Consider the following 18,995-nt stretch of genomic DNA (forward strand, 5'->3'; position numbering starts at 1 on the left):
TATAATGCCTGAAAAATGATACTAGCACATTTGTGGTTTAATGCTAGTTTGCTATTGCAGCAGGGAAAACCTAGGCGTGGTCAAAAGGCAGCATTATGTTTGCAAAAGATGGCAATAGAGGATGTGGCCTTGAGAAATCTAAGTATCTTGAGATTTGTGAGCTCTATATATATGCCTATGTCACTGGCTCTCTCAGCATCCCTGGCCAAATGCATCTGGGCTAAGAAGAAACAGAATGGTGTTAATCATTGCAGAATATTTGCATGTTAATAGACATCTCTGAGGGGACTCTGAAAGGAAAGGGGTCCATAAAGGGAGAGCAGTCTGAAAGGAGCAGCTTTCTCTAAAAACAGGATCTGTTCATTAGTAATGGGAATTAAAGCCACAGAACCCAAGCGGAGAAGAGTTCAAGGAGACAGGGGAAACTTGACAGCTGTAGTTGATGCAGGACAGCATAACAATGCAGCAGCATCATGCTGTAAAGGTCTCCAGGCCCAACAGACCCCTCGCACACCACCCTACTTATTATTTGTCAATGTTTTGTCTTAAGCTGCTCAGATTATTTGGCTCTATTTGGAGGTCTAATAGCATGAAATCTCTGAAGCCATTTACTACTCACCCATAACCCCAGCTTCTCTCTGTTTTTGTTCTGGAATTGCTTTCTTTGAAGGGAAAGGATGTAGCATGGACACTCAGCTGATGTATTGATGATCTTTTCATAGACTGCTATCTTTCTCATATAGATACCTCCCCTCTACTGGAGTACTGGTACCCAGACTTTGTCCTGGGCAGGGGAAGGCGAGGCAACGAGATGTCTGCAGAACCTGGCAGGAGGTCTGGCAGTGTGTAATCTAGAGCTAGCTCACTTTCTGCATCATTGGGGAGGCAGGGTTGACCTATGAATCCCAATTCTGCAGGAGGACAGGTGAACAGAGCTGTAGGCGACAACATGAGGCAACTCCACAAGTCACCCCTCCATCAGTTTCAGAAATAGCTCCCCGAGCCCCTGAAGAGCTCACCAGAACAGGTGGTCCTATGGGCGTTATCATCTCTCGACCGCACAGGCACTCCTGTTTCCACCACATGAGCAGACAGACACTGGGCCACCAGTTCCTTATTCCTTTATGGAGCTGATGTATTCAGCAATCAGTAGCCCTGGCACTGCTGGCGTGTCACGAACACCCTGTACAGTACAAGCATTTCATGAGGTGCCACCCCCTTCTTCACCGCTGCAGCAGGAAATTCCCAGCTGCCCCAGCCTTTAATGGTTAGGCACCAGCACCTGGCATAGCTGGCACCAGTCCAGGGGCAGTGCCTCCCGGCAGCAGCAGGCACCAGCTGTAGGGTGAGGGGGAGAGGCTGTGAGGGCCAATGGGCAGGTGCACACCCAGCTGTTCTGTGGGGAAGGGCCAGGCCACCACAGCAAGCCTCTGGCATCAGCAGGGCAGGAGTGGCCAGCTCTCGCCTGTGCCAGGCTTGCAGGGCCCATCCTGCCCTCAGGGCCTGGTTGGGTGCCTTTGGGGTCTGAAGCGCTCTCACCATGCCCCTGCTGGTGACAGGGCAGGGCCCGGGCAGCCAGCTGCAAGGCAGAGGCAGGTCCAGGGCACTGCAGCACCATGGTCTGAGCGAGGGTGACCCACACAGCAGCCAAGAGAGACCTGGCACAACAGGAGCACAGTGCAGGGACGGGCACGTCAGAATGTTTATTAATAAAAAAAGTCACAATAACTTACTCCCTTTGTCACACAAAGGGCTTGGTATAAAGAGCTCTGGCCTCCTAAGGTAACAACAGGTAAGTGAGATGTGGGTACTTTTCTCTTGTGCTCCGAGACAGTTGCCTTCTCCTGTCCCCAAGGGGAAGTGCAGCCAGCACAGGAGCTACTGGCCACATGGGGCCTGGCACAGGAGCAGCCACATGCCCCTGCCTGCAGCTGGTTTGCAGGCAGCACAGTCCAACACAGGGTACACATGAAGAGTATATGGAGACTACGAGCACTGGATGCCAGAGGGTGTGCAAGCTGCAGTAGTGGAGGAAAGAGAAGTGGCTGCTTCTTCCCATAGTGCTGAGGGGTCTGTGGAGCACAAAAAGTGAAGCAGTAGGACAGCAGCTGCTTGCAGGCAGGGGGATGTGGGGCTGGCTGGAAGCAGCCCTGCCTGCCTAGCTGCTGCCTCACACAAGGTCTAGCCTGGCAGAGGGAGGAGATCAGCTGTGGCTACTTGTCACACTCCAGATCCTGGGCCCCCTCAGCACCCTGGTAGTGCATCTCACAGAACTCCTGAATGCGACTGCAGGCCTCCAAGATCATCTCCTCAGGCACAGTGATCACCACACGGAAGAAGTTTGGGTACTCAAAGCACTGAAATGAGAAAAGATGAAGCTGGCAGATTACCTGGCATAGCACTGTCGTTTGAGCCCTGCCTTGGGGCCATGTACTGCATCAGCAAGTGAAAATGGTCAGTGTAGGACAGACTTGAGGACAGCAGGGCTAGGTACTGAGACTGTTTTTTCTGCTCCAAGCAAATCTCCCATCTCTATCTGTATAGATGTGATGCTGTGAGGGTGACAGGCCAAAGGACTCTGTATGGACTATGCAGGACCCAGGAAATGGGCTGGAAGGAGCTAGGGAAGGACAGGGCTGGAGAGTGTCCAAGGCCCAGTCTGTATTTAATGCTGCAAGTGGAGCTGGAAGGAGGTGGGCACAGGGCATAGATGTTCTCAGCCTGTAGTCCATCCCTGTGCCTACGGGGTGGGGGACTGGAAACAGGGTGAAGAAAGAAACGTAGGTTGGAGCAGTCCCAAGCCTCCGAGAGAGCAGCTTCGGCAAGGAGGTGTGGGGGTACATAGCATTCAGGGATACAGCTCTGCCAACTTGAGAAATGCAGAGCAAGCCTAGAGCTGGGAAGATGTTGGCAGCCTGACCAAGGGCTGTTAGTCAGCCAGAGGCTGCCAGTCCCCATCCCTACACACAGCGCTTGGAGCTCGCAGCCAGCACATACACACCATTACAGACCATGGACACTGCACACACAACTCCCAACCTGTCCCCAGAGCTCAGAGCTGCAAAGCCCTGTTGCTTCCTTCCCCATGCTTTGGCCCCACAGCTCCCTGGGGCTTTCAGCGTTAGGCTCACCGTGGCTGGCAGGCAGAACACAGACTGCTCCGAGATGAGTCGCTCAGTGAACTCCACATCATTTTCAAACTCAGGGAAATGCTCCATCTCAATCTCAACCTGCAGCAGAGGGATGTAACATAGCAACCAAGGGTACCAAAACTATCTGCAGTGTCCCTGCTTACCCACATGGCCCAACAACTTCCCAGTCAAGTGCAGCTGTCTGCCCTCAATTTTTGCTCGTGATTTGGGCTGACTGGAATGTAAGACACAAACAGAAACATATAAATGAAAATTGGGGCTTCATTAAGAAGTAGTCATTAACTACCTAAAGCTGGAATTTCAGTTAAGGACAACTTTAGTAAAAAAACCGATCACAAAGATACAGTAACCAATTAGAAGTGAAAAGGAATAAATCTGGTATTAAAAAAGAGCTTGGGAGATAACTGTAGTCAATATGCATTAATAATTCTGTCACGGAAAAAAATCCATGCGGTCAGAAAAACCCAAACTAATGTTTTGGTTTAAAAAAAAAGAAAAAAAAAGAAAGATAGCAAGGTCTAGAATATCACAAACAAAACAGATCCTTGTAGGATGATATAACTGGTAAAATGACACAGAAATCCTTAAGTCTTCAATAAATATTTCTGTCCTGTATTTGGAAAGAAGGAGGCTGTCCCTTTATCACATAAAGACAGTGATATCCTAGCCATTTGTTTATAGCCAAAGATTATTTAAAACATCTCATTAAAATATTCTTAAACAAACCAGGTGAGAGATAATTTGCATGCAGAAGTTCTGAAAAAGCCAGTGGAAGAAAAGTTTTACCAAATGATTAAATTTGAAATAAATGTTCAGATACTGCAGAAATACAATAGGTGTGAAAGAATCTTAGAACTATGCCTCTATGCAAAGAGCATAGGCAGAATGATGTGTGTAGCTATCAGTAAGATGCAAAACAGGGTCAGCTGATAAAGACTTATCTATAGAACATGAGTAAGACTGTTATTGCAGTATTCGCCAGTTCTGGGTCCACATTTTTAAAACCTGATGAAAAACTGGCGACAGTACGAGACAAAAAAAAAAGATTAAAAATGTGTTAAACTTAAGAGACTTAAATGTCTCAATTGAGCTTGTTGAGATGAAAAAGGAAACTGCACTACATCATAAAAAGTTTAAAAAAAAACACAAAAAAAACAGGTATGGAAAAATGCAGAAAAAGAGGCAACAGCATAGCCAGAAGACAGACAGGCTAGTAGGAAGAAGGCTACATATTCAACAGGAGGTATGATAGTCTGGCTTGTAGTATAGGGGCTTCCCATTACCAGCTGGCTTCAAATCCAGGTAAAACAATATTGTCTTGCAAAGTACAAGCCATTGAGTTCTGTGCAGGAGCAAGTGGATGAAATGTATCAGCCTGTGCTATGTGAGAAGTGAACGACGTGTTCTGGCCTTCTAAAGTGACCAAGGGATATATCTACTGCACAGGGCAATGTGAAAATACACGGTAACAGAGACCTGGTGCCAAGCACCAATCTGAAACCACTGACAAGCACTGGCAATGAGACCTAGTGCGAGCGTTGATGATCTGGAAATGGCATGTCACTCTCCTCACTTACCATGAGGTACATGGCTCCCGCTGGCCGGACAGGCTGTAGGCCAGGGATAGCTGATAAGGCAGCATAACAAAGGTCAGCATTGGACTGAAAAGCAGAAAGAAGAAATTTCAAAACAGGAGAAATTCCAGGAAGCAGCTCAGCGAATGGAAGCCAAGCTCTGGACCAGGACTATAAACAGGTTTGCCCACTGCAAATAAAGGGACAATGAATGCAAACAGCATGGGTGATCATGGCCTTGAGTGCATCAGGTATGACTGAGCTGAGGTCAGCAGGTCAGTGCCAAATAACCCATCCCCTGGGTCACCAGCTCCAGCTGCAGGACTGGGCTACCTGAAACTTATCATAGCCAATATTTCTGCCCCAGTTACCACGTCTCCTGCTGGAGTTGGATTCGTTGGGCTCTCCTAGTCACAGACAGAACTGCACCTTGAAGCAGGGTGGGGAGGGATGATGAGCTAGAGAGATATAACTCCCTCCAAACAATCCATGAACAAACTGTACTGACCTGTTACAGCCTGTTTACCTTGAGGATGCTGAGGGTGTTGTGGTAGAACTCGGGGGGTGTTCGGTGCAAGATGCGTTCCAGTGCTCCTTGGACAATTGTACAGGGTCCTAGGATCCTTTGACTCAGTCTTAGAAGGCCATCCCTGATCTTAAAAAAGATGGTGATATTTGCAGCTCAGACTGTGCTTCCCTGAAGGAAAGGGACACCTCCAAGGCCTACTCTCCATATTTCTACAGCTGTTCACACCCCTCTCTTCAGTGAGCATACAGAGTACTAAAGAACATTTGCTTGACTATATGCCAGGTATTCACAGACTATTTACAGTGTCATTCTCAGTTGCATACTGTAATGCCAACAGAGACAACCTTTGGAGCTTCCCAATCTGACTCAAATCAGGCTGGAATATAGCTAATACAAATAAAGCCAGAGCTGTTCCAAATACCACTTTGCATTTCCCTTAAGTTTGGACCCACAATCCACGCTTTCAAAGCCAGGTAGGGACAACTAACATTAGCTCTTCTGCTCACTCAGTTGGTCCTCTCTTCTCCCTCTTCCTCTGCAGGAAGCCCTCTAGGTGGAAGGGTCATTGCAGTAGATGGTTGTTCTTGTAACACAGCTGAACAAATAGCCAGATAAAACACTGGCAGCACTGCAAGATGCTTTGCTCTTACTTTTAAAAGAAACCATATAAGAGTACACAGAGACCACACATGGAGTCCACATGCTGGATAAGCCATGCAATACCTTCAGTATACCTTCACTGGAGCTATTTGAGAAGAGAAGTAATTAGAAGCATACAAAAAGGACAAGGCATCTATGAAAGAGCAGCAGAAACAAGGAGTGTGTTACAGTGTAAATGTGGGTAGAAGGTCATGTATGGGAGCAGATGGAGTAAGGAAGGGACATGAAAAGCCTAGAGGTGCAGAAAAGCATGTAAGCAATTGGGTGGCATCCTTGTGAGAGCAGAAGAGTAGTGCATGCCTGCCTGTATCAGTTAAACCCCTGGTGATCCACACACTGAAGACACTGCAGGGCTGTTGCCATGACAGCAACACTCAGCGGTTCTCACCTCATTACCAAAGATGTCTCTCCTGTCATGAATTAGGATCCAGCCCATCCGCCAGCCAGGGACTAGCCACCGCTTTGCCAGGCCACCACAGGACAAGATTGGCACACTGGTGCTGAGAGTTGCAATGGGTTCATATTTGCAGTCAGCAAACACCTGTGACAGGAGGCTGTGTTAGGGCTGTCCCCGCCTCTTATTGTGAGAGCTGTGTGTGCATGAGGTGTGCATGAGGCACAACAAGAAGGCAGTCAGGGAAGTGATGCGAAATTGATGGTGAAAGCTCCCAGCTTCAAGGTATGAACATGGTAAGTGCAATTCTGTTTGGGAAGAGGAAAGGAGCTGGACATGAGCTCCAGGACTGCAAACCAGAGGGCTGGGAGCTCTAGGCATGGACCCAGACACAGCAGAGGGGAGTAGAGCTGTCACTCACCTCTAGAGACCTGGCTGCCACAGCCAAAGGGTAAGTGCATCAGAAAAGACAGGCAGCATGAGGGTGCAAAGAACTGCAACTGACACTCACCATGTCTCCATAAATCTCGTCAGCAAGGATGGGCACACACTGTCTTGATGCCACTGTAGGAGAGAGGATATTCAGCTTGGCCACCCTGCATCCTCCATGGGAGCAGACTCGCCCTTTGCTGCAGGGCCTGGCAGGGCTCCGAGGGAAGCTCTGTCCCAGGGCAGAGGGTCCCGATCTTCCTCCTACAGACTGTTCATTCGGAGAGTCCAAGCATTGGAGATCCCTGCCCTGGCTGAGCCTAGTTCTGCGCTCACCTTGGGGGGGGCAGGCAGCACAGCCCTCCCACTGACAGGCCAGGGCTCAGGAAGCGTAGGGCTCCCTGTGAACACTCCCTCTGCAGAGCCAGAGTGAAGAAATGAGCAGTCCAAGCCACACAGAGTGTTTGAGGAAGAGCAAGACACAGCCTCTGCATGTTCTTGCCCAGATAGGGCAACACCTTCACACTGAGCAAGCCCTGCTTCCTGAGCTGGAGTTAGTCATGAGGAGAGAAGCAAAGCCCTGGGCCCATGGTGCTGCAGTAATCGAGACATAGGCAACGTGGGCAGATACTAGACTGCAGCCATGCCCTAGATACACACAAGCAGGCTCACCTGCCAGGATCTTCTGGAGGTGGCTCTTGCTGAACACAGAGCCACAGGGGTTCGACGGGTTGTTCACAATAAGGCAAGCTGTCTTCTCATCCACCAGAGACTCCAAGTGCTTCAAATCAATTTCCCAGGCCTTCTCTGGCTAGTAAAGTGAAAAGAAGGGGAAGTAACAGCTGAGGAACTGTACTTGCCACACAGGGTGAGGTGTGACAGGGTGACCGGGGTTGCTCAGGTCCTCTTCACCCACTTCCCAGGCAGGACCAGGGTTTTTGAGACAGAAGTGTCATGGCTGCCCCTTCCAGGCCTGCCACCACTTACCAAGAGGTTGTAGAGTTTGACCTCAATCCCCATAGACAATGCCAGAGTCTTGTAGAGGGAGAAGCCAGGTCGTGGCACCAGGATGTTCTGGCCTGGGTTGGCCAGCACTGCCAAGGCAAGCTCTATGGCCTGACTGCAGCCGCTCGTTAAGATGACATCCTACCAAGAGCACAGAGGAGTCAGCAGAAAGCACAGCCACTCTGAAGTGCCCCAGCCACGTAGGAGTGACATAATGCCCAGGCTCTGCCAGGTTAGAGCTTCTCAGCAAGAGACAAGTCCAGAGCCTGACTGAAAGCAGGAAACCTCCAACAGCTGGAGAGCTCAGCCTCCTCCTGAGGAGGCTGGAGGAAAAGGGCTCAGGGCAGGGAATGAGAGCAGCAAGAGGCTGCTGTGGGCCAAGGTCATGGGCTAGCCTTCAGTCCCACAGCTGGGCAGGGGAAGGAGAGAGCTGGGGCAGGGCCCCCATGCCGTGTGGTGTAGGCACAGGCAGCAGCACCCTGCCTGCGCTGCAGCGGGAGTGCCTCAGCTGGGCATCAGTACCTGGGCCTCCAGTGGTGCCTCTGGGCAGTTGTAGTATGCGGCCACTGCTTCCCGGCAGGACTGGTAGCCTGGGAAAGAAGAGCCAAACATGGAAGGGAGGTTTTTACAGACTGTTTCCTTTTTCTTGCCAGTACAAGGCTCACAGCTGCTGCCCAGCTGGCAGAAGTCCATTTGTCAGCGACACTGTCCCAAGGTGGCAGAGACTGTCCTGCCTCAGGCCAAGCACCGTGCAGCCCATAGGCTGGGCCAGGCAGGCCAAGAGCAGGGACAGACCCTGGGCAGGGAGGCAGGCTCTGGCCCCAGCATGTCCTGGACACAGAACTTGACAGGGGCAGGGTGGAGGGTAGCCAGGGAGCTGCTCTGACCCAGCAGGAGGCCAGGTGCTATTGCACAGCCTTCATTGTTTAGTGATGGCACAGGGGCAGCCCTCCCTGTCGTCACATGGAGTGTCCTGTGAGGCAGGCATGCTCTATGCATGCTTCTTGCACTAACTGCAAACAAGGCTCATATTGTCTGTGAAGTCAGGGAGCCCAGAGGGAGCCCTGGCCAAGGCAGATCAGAAAGGAACTCGGCTGCAACCCATGGCAGGGAGACACAGTCTTGAGCCCTGCTCTAATGACTGGGGGAAGCAAACATGGCTTCTGCAGGAGGCTCTGGGCCTCAAACAGATCCTGCAGGGAAGGGCACTCAGGTGTATCCAGGGGATACACATGCTTGTATGCTCATCAGACTGTTGGTGAGGGCAGCTGCAGGGTGCTGCTGGAAAGATGCCTGTGGGCTCCATATACCTGCTGTGGGGTAGGAGCTGGCACATGCCTTCATCCTACTCTCACAGGAAGAGATTTGTCAACTTACCAACAGATGGAGCATAACCGTTGTAACGTCCTGAGTCCAAAACCTCCTTCACAGCCTGCGTGACCTCATCATTTGTGGGAAGGTTTCCAAAGACCGTCGGGTCTCCTTTTCAAAGATTGAAAAATAGTAAAGTTCTCACTGATCTGTGACAGGCACAGTGCTGTGTGGTTGTCTGGCCTATCCCTGGGTGTTTGCACAAGCTTTGTGCTTCAGAGCCCTGCAATCTGCCAGCCACACAGTTGACCCCACTGCCTGGAGGCTTCAGCCACAGCACTACACTCACCTAAGGACAAGGAGATCATAGCTTTCTTTGGGTTGGGCTCCACCTTCATGCTGTCTACGATGGCTCGGACAGGATTGAAAGTCTTCTTTGACATTTCAGAAGCTCTGACAGCCCATCTTGGCTTCCGGCCCTTCACCTTCCCCAGCGACATACTGTTCCTATTGGTCTTGAGATGAACATCCAGCATAGGGGCATGATCTCCGTGGCCATTCACTTGGATCAGGTATGAGTCCATCCTGAGAGCTGTCAGTGTGAAGTGGATTTCCTGGGCTTAGTTAACATATGCCAAACAAGGGATCTGCTGTTTGGGGACACAGACCATGACTCTCCGGAAGTAAAACTTCTGAAATCTGTAGACCCTACCTACTGCCTATGACAACTCAGTCAGCAGCAGCAAGTAGGGCTGTATTCAGGGCCAGGATGGAGTGAAACCCCAGACATAAGTGAGAGCACAATGCAGTGGGAAAGATAAAGGCACGTCTCTGTGCTAGCTGCACCACTGCCTAGCATGGACTTGCTGTGCTGAGGAGGAGCAGGCCCTGCTAAAGCCAGCAGTCAAGAGTTAGCAGCATGTTGTAGTCACTGCTTGACTGCAGATTCAATGTTCCACTGACAGAAGGTCAGAGCTAGGACACCCCCCTCCTTCCCCAGCTATCAACTTGCACACCTCAAGCTGCAACCACAAGGATCAGCCCACTGTGTGTATTCACATCCAGAAAGTCCCTCCAGTCTGTAGACAGAAACACAGCACTGTTTAAATCAGATCTCAGATGCCAAAAAGGTAGTTCTGGTCCAACGTTATCAGGATGCCCTGTGCAGTGGCAGCATATAGGTTACAGACACTTGCCTCTGTCAGCAGAGCAACAGCCCAGCCCAGAGACCCTAGATCAAAAGGCAGTGCTTAGAAAATGGAGCAAGACTGGTACAGCCAAGAGGAAAATCAGGGAGGTGGCACTACCCTAAGCAAAGGGCCTGTAGTCTTGCTCAAGGCTGGGTAACAAGCAAGGCATAGCAGAGGAACAGGTGCCTTCTAGGCCCAAAAACACACACAAAAGTGACCCACGCACCCCAGCACGTATACCCGGAGGACAAGCCAGACCCAGCCAGCAAAAGCCTTACTTATGAACTGCTGCTGACTCTGGGCTTTCCACCTGCAGAATGTTAGGAATAGGGCACAGGACAGGCAGAGACCTCCTGAGCCAGCAAGCCTGTTATTGCTGATACTGGCACACTATCTTGTAATCCTGCCACAAACTGCTTATGCTCTCTGTACTGCCCTATTTCTCTACTCCACTGAAAGGCAATTCAGTGAACAGTGGCCCTTTCTTAATGGTAATGACTTAGCTCCATGCTCGCAGATATTCACAACACAGGTACCCCTTCCTTGCTGCAGAGACTGAGCTGGAAGGGTTGTAGTATTGCCTGGTTCAGGCAGGATTTGCCATCTGAACAAACTTCTCACTGCTTCAGTGAAATTTGCACCTAGAGATGCCCCATGCTGCTGCAGTTACTCTGCCAGCAGTGCCTCATTAGCCTGTTTACAGCAACTCAGGCTGATCTAACAGGGTCACAAAGCAAGACTTAAGCTTCTCTGCTGCTAATACCTTCTGGGTCTCCTTTCTACCAAAAGAAAGGCAGCTGAAGAAACATGCAGCCAGGCTACATAAAAACTGAGTAGAGAAATGAGCCATATATCTCAGTTCAACAGCAGGGCTGAGTCCCAAATGCACAGTGCAGAGTCTATCCCAGTGGAGCCTTCACACCACTCTGCAACATGGTTCTCATGCAAAGGGGAGCTACAGACACAGGCACAATAGATACCTTCAATGTAGGCAGCCAGGAAAGCTCTCCCCACTTCTCCCCCTGAAAGAAGCAAGGTACTAGAGCATAGCACTTTACCTTCTACAGCACAGAGAGGAAGACACCAACAAGCTTGGGGGTCCAGTCCCTACTTTTCATCCAGGATAAATCCCCTTGAGAAGAACTTCCTGCAAATTCATGCCCGTGAAATAAGCCCCAAAACTGGGCGTTGGGACTGAATTGTTTAGGGATTGGCTCACAGAGAGGGCTGCTCTCCCCACCCAAAAACGCCCTCTCCTCCCCATTGCAACTGTGTTAACTTCAAACAGCTGGAACATGCCTGCACATTAACTCTTTCTGGGGGCAGCCTACAGAGGGACACAGCTTGGCTTCCTGGAGGCCCTGGGCTGTCACCCTTTGGCATCACTTCCCTCAGCCCTCAAAGACTGTGGGGAGCAAATCTGCACAGAGTCCAGGTAGTCCAGCCCTAGCACCTTGTAACGCACCAAGAGTGGATTGATGGACCCCAAAGCCTGTGGAAAGCATCAGTCTGTCCTGACCTCAAACGCTCTGGGCTCCCAGTGCACCAGCTGAGAAAGGACAGTTTGTGGCATCATTACAATCGGGAGACATCTTCCTCCATAGGCTGAAGGGAGGCAGGCACTTCCCTAGCTGGTGTCTTGGAGGCACCAGGACCTGAAGGGTTAAAGGAAGCTCAAGTTGCCATAGGTTTAGGGTTTGGGTTGGGTTTTTTGGGTTTTTTTTTGTCACTGCAAGGCCCAAGCAAACTCATAATTTTGGCAATTCATCAGAAATGATGCAATTCTTCCCGCTCTGATGATATTGCAAAGCACAGATGACACCATTCCCAGAAGGCCCTTTTTTGCTAAGTGATGTGAAATCTATGCCTTCCTGTCCCTTGACTCCTGCAGGCCTGGGATAAATGAGAGGCATCTGCACCCTCCCTGTCTTCCAAGGGCTGCTCCAGGCCTTCCCTTCCTGCCTTGGCAGCAAATGGCTGGAGATCAAAGAGTGGCTCAGGGACAAGAGGGATCCTGCGAATCTTCTTGCACCCAGACTGTTGACGTCTTCATTGCAGAGGCCAGCATTCACTGTGATTTTTGCCTGTTTACACCTGCTCCTGTGTGGGAGGAGGAGGGACCACTTGCACTCAACCCATGCTCACTACACCACCAGCAATAGGGCTGCACCTCCCCATGCACAAGCAGTGGCTCTTTCCCTCAGTGTTGGGGCTGGGGTGATGCTGCTGGGGAGTCATGGCCTGCCATTGACCACAGTGCTGCAATGGGCACTGCTGAGGCCACAGTGGGGGCCAGGGACTCGAGGCTGGAGGCAGGCTGGGAGGTGGTAGGGTGCAACCAGAGGGTCCGGCCAGGGTCCTCACCTCCAGACTGGCTGGCAGGCCTCTCACAGTAGCTTTGGACAAGGAATAGCACCTTTCAAAAACACTCCTGAAACCAGGACGACTCCACAGAGAAATGTCTTGTATTGAAACTGCTTGGACTCTGCTGAGAGCTGCACCGTTCCAGACTATTTTCTCTCTTCTTTTTACTGAAGCCTGACATGATTGACCTTCAGAAGTTCATGCAGACCCTCTCCAAGCACATATGGGTTATTGTCTCACTTAGCCCAGCTGGCCCCATGTCTTGCCATGCTGCAGCCCTGCCAGGGTTAACTGTGAGGCCTCAAGGACGATGCTGCATGTTCTGCCTAGCAACAACCCTGAAGTTGACGCAACCAGAGCTCTACCCATAATACTGCACACAGCAGTGGGGTTCAGGGGAGGGCACAGTGGAAGCCTGCTGCCAAGAGGGGAAAAAAAATGCGGCTCTGGAGACATAAGTAGACCCACTTACATAAGGCTGAGGACCTGGGCAGAAGCAGGGCGAGGACAGTGGCGTACAACGGGGTCAGTGGTTTCTCCTGCTATTGCTATGCCTTTCTCCTCTCTCTGCATGACTCCAGTCCTTCTCTGGATGCACTCACATGGGGTCTGCAGCCCCCCACCACCTTGTGGTGCACAGAGCCTCCCGGGGCTGAAGCATGAGCTCACAGCTCAGCACTTCATATTCTACAACTATGGCCAAGACACCCCTTGTATTGTGCTGTGAAAGAGGTGGCCATACCCTGCAGGATGCATTTCTGCCAGCAAGGCTGCTGGCTGTCTTGACTGTCAGGACTTCTGTACCCCACTAGTCCTGACTAGCCTCCCCCCTGCAGTTTGCTCCTCTACGTCAGTGGCTCTCCCCCACAGGTATCTTGTTGCATATCTCTTCAGCTCCTTCTTTCTTGTGTAGCTTGAGCAATTTTTGTCTCTTCCTAGGGGAAGGAGAAACTGGTGATGGCTTCAATGCTTTTTAGTACTGCCTTGCTCTGATACCGGGATGGCCCAGAGTCCCGTTTCTCTGAACAGAGGCCAAGCCAGCAAGAGCAAGCAGTTCCCTCTTCCAGTACCAGCCACAGTTACAAAGCAGGACTGACAAATGGCTGCTTGAGTGGAGCACAGGCTCAGGCGTCACTGAACTGACAAACCTGTGTCTCTGTCACGCTGCAGGTAGGACATGCACCAGTAAAGTTTTGCCCATATGCCCTGCACCCCCATTCAGGGTGTGCTGCTACAGGGACAGACATCCAACTGATACTCTGCACAAAAATCCACCAAGGTCAATAGCAAATAACTTTACTAGTTACTGCCTCACATTTTGCTTTTATTTTCAGCAGTTTCCGTCTGCTCCTTTCTGACACTGGTACAGCCCCAACCAGTTCAGGGCTGGTATCCACAAATATGCGTGTGACCTAATCCCTGTTTGGTCTCTGCATTTCCAGTTGAATCAGCTTTTAATAACCAAATATGTGATTTTTTTTTTCCTTTTTCTTTTTTAATCAATTTATTGTTAATCTCTCATTTAGATGAGCAAACAGCCATGAAGCCTCCTTGGGTCTCATTAATTTTGTGACTGTTTATGGATTCCCACAGCATACTTATCTCTATAACACTGCAGCAGGTCTGAAATGCAAGGGACAAACCTTGTCTGTTACAGGTCAGGTCACATGGGCACTCTGAAAATGCACATCTTCACAGTTAAATCTGCCTGGTGGTGTGGACGGGACTGCTGTGCCAAACCTACATATATCTGTATGAGTCTCTGATGAAACTGCAATGATGGTTGTGCCTCCAGCAATCTTCATTGCCCAGCATTCACTTGAAATCGAGCATAGCACCTCTTATCTCTTTGCACAATCAGAGCAGAAAGCTCAAAAAAAAGCCCCCAGCTAGATTCTACAAAGCCGTGCAAACATTGTGTTTAAGAGCCAGGAAGATGACACAACCCACAGAAGAGGGACTCAAAGCCAGTAACCAAGTGACTCAAAAATATACAGTAGCTACTTTATCTATCTGCCTGTACTTAGGATCAATTTTGATTTGATCTCAGAAATGAAAACAGGAAAGACATTAAAAGGCAAATTGCAGAGTCTAGCTAGAGAAGCCTCATTCTGGAAAAGTAGCCTGTGTACAGCAAGCAGTTTGCGGGGTGCTCTTGCCAGCTATGTGAGCTGGGCTTTGGAAAGGGGAGCACTGGCACCTGGGGCCTGTCTGATCTCTGCACTTCTTTTGAAAGTGCAACAAGGTGGTTCACACCGTGCATGAATGCAGGGCGTTGCAGTAGGGACAGTGATACTCTGGTATCACTGAGGCTCCTGGTAGAGCTCTCTTCTGCAGGCCCTGGGCCAGGCTGAAAACAGCTGCTTTAATACACCTGCCTTAATGAGTCCTACCTCCTACAGTTGCAATTTCCCTCCGTCAGGGAAACTAGGGAATGTAAAAACCAAATGCTTTCATGACCATGGCATCCTGTGGGCCTCCCACAATCCCAGTGTCTGCAAATGCAGTGCTGCAACTTGATACCAGCTGTGCTGGGCAATCCAGATTGCTCTTCCCAGCCACGGACCGTTGCAGCACTGGGGAGGGGAAGGAGTCCAGCAGCTATCAGGGCCCTTGCACGCTCAGCCTGGGCACCAAGTCCCTTGTAGGCATGCTGAGAGACACAGAGTGCACTCCAGGTTCATGGAGAGTTGGAAGCACTGGTGAGCTACAGGCCCAACAGCCACAATGAAAGACTTGCAAGCCCTGTTACAGATGCTGAGAGGAATGCTCCACAAAGTGTGAGTGTTAGTGGCTCCTGGGTACAGGCACAGTGAAGAGAAACACCTTGTCCAGCCTTGTGTTTTGCTTACATCCAGGTAAACATTATGTAAGTGCATACCCTGTGTTTGAGTTAGGACTTCAGAGACTTGAGCTTTTGCACGCTTTGTTGTGGCAGCTGCCCCCTTGATGGCCTTGAAGCCACAGGGACAGTGACCAGCCAATGGGGATGGGATGGAAAGGGGCACAGTGGCTTTGTGGGGCAAGGCAACACCATGAGCTTGCAGTGCGTGGGGTGGGCAGCACCAGGCACCCCCTTCTCTCAGAGCACAGACAAACCAGCCCCACTCATGACTGAATTTGAACCCCTGTGATGGAAAGCCACCATCTGCCCAACCAATCTGCTCCAGCAGCAGCTGCTCCTCTCCTTACAAAGTGGTGGACTCCGTGTCTGTGGAATAAGTATTGTGTTCTTTTGGGAGTGCCTAAATCATATCCTTTTTGCTTCAAGCTAAGCTCGCTGCTTGCTGACCAAGCCAACAGCAGATAGGGAGAACAAAATATTCCCCTCCTCTTGACAGCAGTTTTTTTACAAGTTTGCAAGTTGTTAAGAGATCTCCCTATTAACAAGTGTGCAAGTTGTTAACAGACACCTGTTGTGTCAAATGAGAAGACTGAGATCAATCTTTTTCTCACAGGTTGTATTTCTAGAGCTTTCTTTTGTTTTCCTCTGGATCCCCTCCAGCTGATGTACTTGTCTCTGGAAACACAGTGTGCAAGACTGAAGGCCTAACCAGTGCTGAAGCACGGGGCAGAAGAATTTCTTCACGTGTCCTACATGTGACATTCCTGTTTATACACCCTAGCAATGTTAGTTTTTTTCGCAACAGGATGACATTGTGGACTTGAGTTCAGTTTATCATTCACAATAACCTCCAGTTCTTTTCTGCAGCACTGCTGCATCATCATCATGCTGCGCTCATTGTTCCCGTGACTATTTATTTATGTGGGACAGTCAATAAATTTGGCTGTAGTGTTCAGCAGTGATTGTGCTGCAGCTCCCAGCTGCCTCACACTGGAGGAATATGAGGCAGTTCATGACTTGCTCCTTCCACTTCGCCCTCCAAGTTCCCAGGGAGGGCACTGAACCAGGTCAGAGCTCTTGGCCCATGGCAAGCCAGGCCAGGCCCTTCCCTCCCCTTAGTGCAGCAATGACATCAGGAGCAGCCAGAAACATAAGAGCCAAAAATAAAAACAATTAAAGAGAAGCCAAAGCAGAGGTGAAGATTAATATCGGTGTCCTCAGCTTCCTGTTGCTGTCTTCTGCTGACTGCTACTTGTGGCAGTGAGAATAGGAATCAAGAAGATGACGCTGACCAAGCTCAGCTGTGGTACTTTGAGCAGGAGTGATGCAAAGCATTTTTTTAACAATTCTCGATATAGCAACAGAAATGGAGTAAGATCAACTCAGTTCTACAATGACCTGAAGTTTGTACCTCACTTGTTGGCAGCAAACACTCTAGTAAAACACTGAATGCATCACCAAATCAACAGAGCAGTGCTTCCCAGCTCTCTCTTTGAACAAGTAATTCCAGCACATCACAAATTCCAAAGAAAGCTTCAGGTCAGGTTGTTGGATGACCAGCAGCAACACTCTGTGTAAGAAACACTTATTTCATCCCTTCTTGTGACCCACAGTTATTCAGCTTAGTTGTTCGTGTCCCTCTCATGGCAGTTAGAAGCTCTGCTACGCAAAATGGCACTGCCCGTGATCCTAGAAGTATACAAAGGGTTGCTAGAGCTTTTGAGCTCATCCTATGCGTGGCAGCAAGGAGGCCTGGGTTCCGACACATGAACATGAGTGATGCAACGTATGTACACCAAAAGGTGCATGCAACAGCCTCACTGCTGAGCATCTGCACTTTCTCCAGAGCCCTCATCCTAAGCTCCCTATGGTGTCCTCATTTCCTATGTCATCATCATCATCCAGCACCTGTCCCCTCTGAACTGGGTGTTGAACAAAGAATTCTTTTGTTTTGCTTCTCTTTCCCAAACTAAGTAAATTTTAAGATGAGTTTTCAGATCTCCTGTCCTTCATAGAGTCAGGCAAAATGTTGAGGAGAGTGTTTTCCTACAGTGCTGAGGTGCAGAAGTCCTGCAGTTTATAGGCTTTTCATGGTATCAATCTGTTAGGGTTGTTGCTGTTGTTGCTCGTGCAAGGACAGAAAGGTGAAGAAATTGTTCTGTTGCTGCCAATCTTACAGATGGAGGAAATGTGTTTCTGCATCTTAGTGACAAATTTGGACCTCTTGGGGCACATATTCAGACAATGTCTGAGACCTCATGGTGTAACCCTGTTTCCCTAAAAGTCTGTTTTCCTGAAATGCAACTAAAGTATTTCTCTGCAATGCTAAATCTTTTCCAGGCAGCATTTGGTCAAACTCCTGGATAAAAGCATTCACTCTGGCTGTGGAGTTTTCTACTCTTCCCTCTGTGTTTCTGAATTGTTCGGTGTTTATTTTTTTCCCATGACACACAGCCTTTCCTGAAGCAGCTCTGCCCTTACCAGCCCTGGGAAATGCTTCTTACATTTGTGCATGGGTGAGATCTTAGGCGCTTGCCTTCACTCCAGCAACCACGAATAAACAAAGGAACAATTCATTGCCTCCTTTGCTGGAAGGTGATGGTTGTGCTCAGCAGCCTCCTGGGATGGGATGGCAGCCAGTCCCACTGGGCAGCAGGACATTATTGTACACGGAAATGGGGCAGCTGATAAAAAGGTCACATCATATTGTCTGAAGTGGCCTCCAGCAAACAGACACAGAAGAGGTCTATTTGATTCTGTATGGATAAATATAAGGTAACGCATCTAAAGAAAACTACCTGAACGTGACCTGCAGAGTGCTGAACTGGAACCTGGCAGTCGCACTGCAGGACAGATCCCAAGGTGTTGATGACGGTCCTCTGGAGACACAGGCTCCGCATGCCTGGGCAGCTGGAGAAGAAACAAAACGCAATGTGTTGCCAGGAGAAGCAGAGGACAAGGCAGAGGCAGTCATTCTGCTGTGATACAAACCCCTGGTGCACTCGTGTCTCGAGTGCTGCATAGAGTCTAGTCACCACATCACACGATGGATTTAGGGGAGTTAGGGAAGGTCCAGAGAAGGGCAGCTGATACAACAAAGGGAATGGTGCCACTACTGTGTCAGGAGAGACTGAAAAGGCTGGGACTTGGGTTTGAGAAGGGAACAGAGGGACAGGAGGAGCTGAATGCAGAACACTTTCACCAAAACCCACAGCACAGGAAAAAGCGGCTCTTGGGAAGACTAGTCGGTGCTCCGTGTCCAGTCGGTGCAAACAAGCACTTGCTGTATGGCAGCTGGGGAACTCCCGCACCCTGTCGCCACCAGGCGTCGTGGGCCGAAGGGAGCGGCCCGCCACCTGCCCTCCGAACACCTCCCTCGGGCGGGGCAGGGCCCGGCCACGGCCGGCGCCGTTCACCGCCCTTGGGAGGAGCCCGCCAGGGCTGAGGCGAGCCCCGGGCGGAGGGGACGGAGGTCGCACCAGCCCGCGGTGCGACCGCACGCCGCGCCGGCACTAGCTCCGCGTCGAACGCCCCGCGGCCCG

General features: G+C 50.2%; 2 protein-coding genes across 2 annotated transcripts in view; one reads left to right on the forward strand and one right to left on the reverse strand.

Annotated features, from left to right (window-relative positions):
• Nucleotides 1–2,213: 2,213 nt before the first annotated feature.
• On the reverse strand, nt 2,214–11,358 carry TAT (tyrosine aminotransferase). The gene is made up of 12 exons (XM_010579513.1): nt 11,303–11,358; nt 9,404–9,639; nt 9,121–9,225; nt 8,266–8,333; nt 7,726–7,884; nt 7,411–7,549; nt 6,821–6,873; nt 6,304–6,456; nt 5,253–5,381; nt 4,730–4,813; nt 3,132–3,230; nt 2,214–2,357 (listed from the first exon to the last, which is right to left on the reverse strand). The coding sequence occupies exons 2-12, from the start codon at nt 9,636–9,638 to the stop codon at nt 2,214–2,216; spliced, it is 1,368 nt and encodes a 455-aa protein (XP_010577815.1). The 5' UTR covers nt 9,639; nt 11,303–11,358.
• A 5,861-nt stretch (nt 11,359–17,219) lies between these two features.
• The window catches only part of MARVELD3 (MARVEL domain containing 3), a 3,156-nt gene continuing 1,380 nt past the window's right edge, over nt 17,220–18,995 (forward strand). Inside the window, exon 1 of the mRNA XM_010579681.1 lies at nt 17,220–17,239. Within this exon, the coding sequence (XP_010577983.1) occupies nt 17,220–17,239 (20 nt within the window). The remainder of the gene's footprint in view (nt 17,240–18,995) is intronic.

The sequence above is a fragment of the Haliaeetus leucocephalus genome, unplaced genomic scaffold (assembly GCF_000737465.1).
Source record: "Haliaeetus leucocephalus isolate CR32 unplaced genomic scaffold, Haliaeetus_leucocephalus-4.0 Scaffold668, whole genome shotgun sequence".
Classification (NCBI taxonomy): domain Eukaryota; kingdom Metazoa; phylum Chordata; class Aves; order Accipitriformes; family Accipitridae; genus Haliaeetus; species Haliaeetus leucocephalus.

Coding starts and splice junctions, on each gene's coding strand:
- TAT (XM_010579513.1), bottom strand. CDS start 9,638: ATGGACTCATACCTGATCCAAGTGAATGGCCACGGAGATCATGCCCCT. Junction 9,226..9,403: donor TATGATCTCCTTGTCCTTAG/GTGAGTGTAGTG, acceptor ATCTTTGAAAAG/GAGACCCGACGGTCTTTGGA. Junction 6,874..7,410: donor CCTCCAGAAGATCCTGGCAG/GTGAGCCTGCTT, acceptor TCTCTCCTACAG/TGGCATCAAGACAGTGTGTG.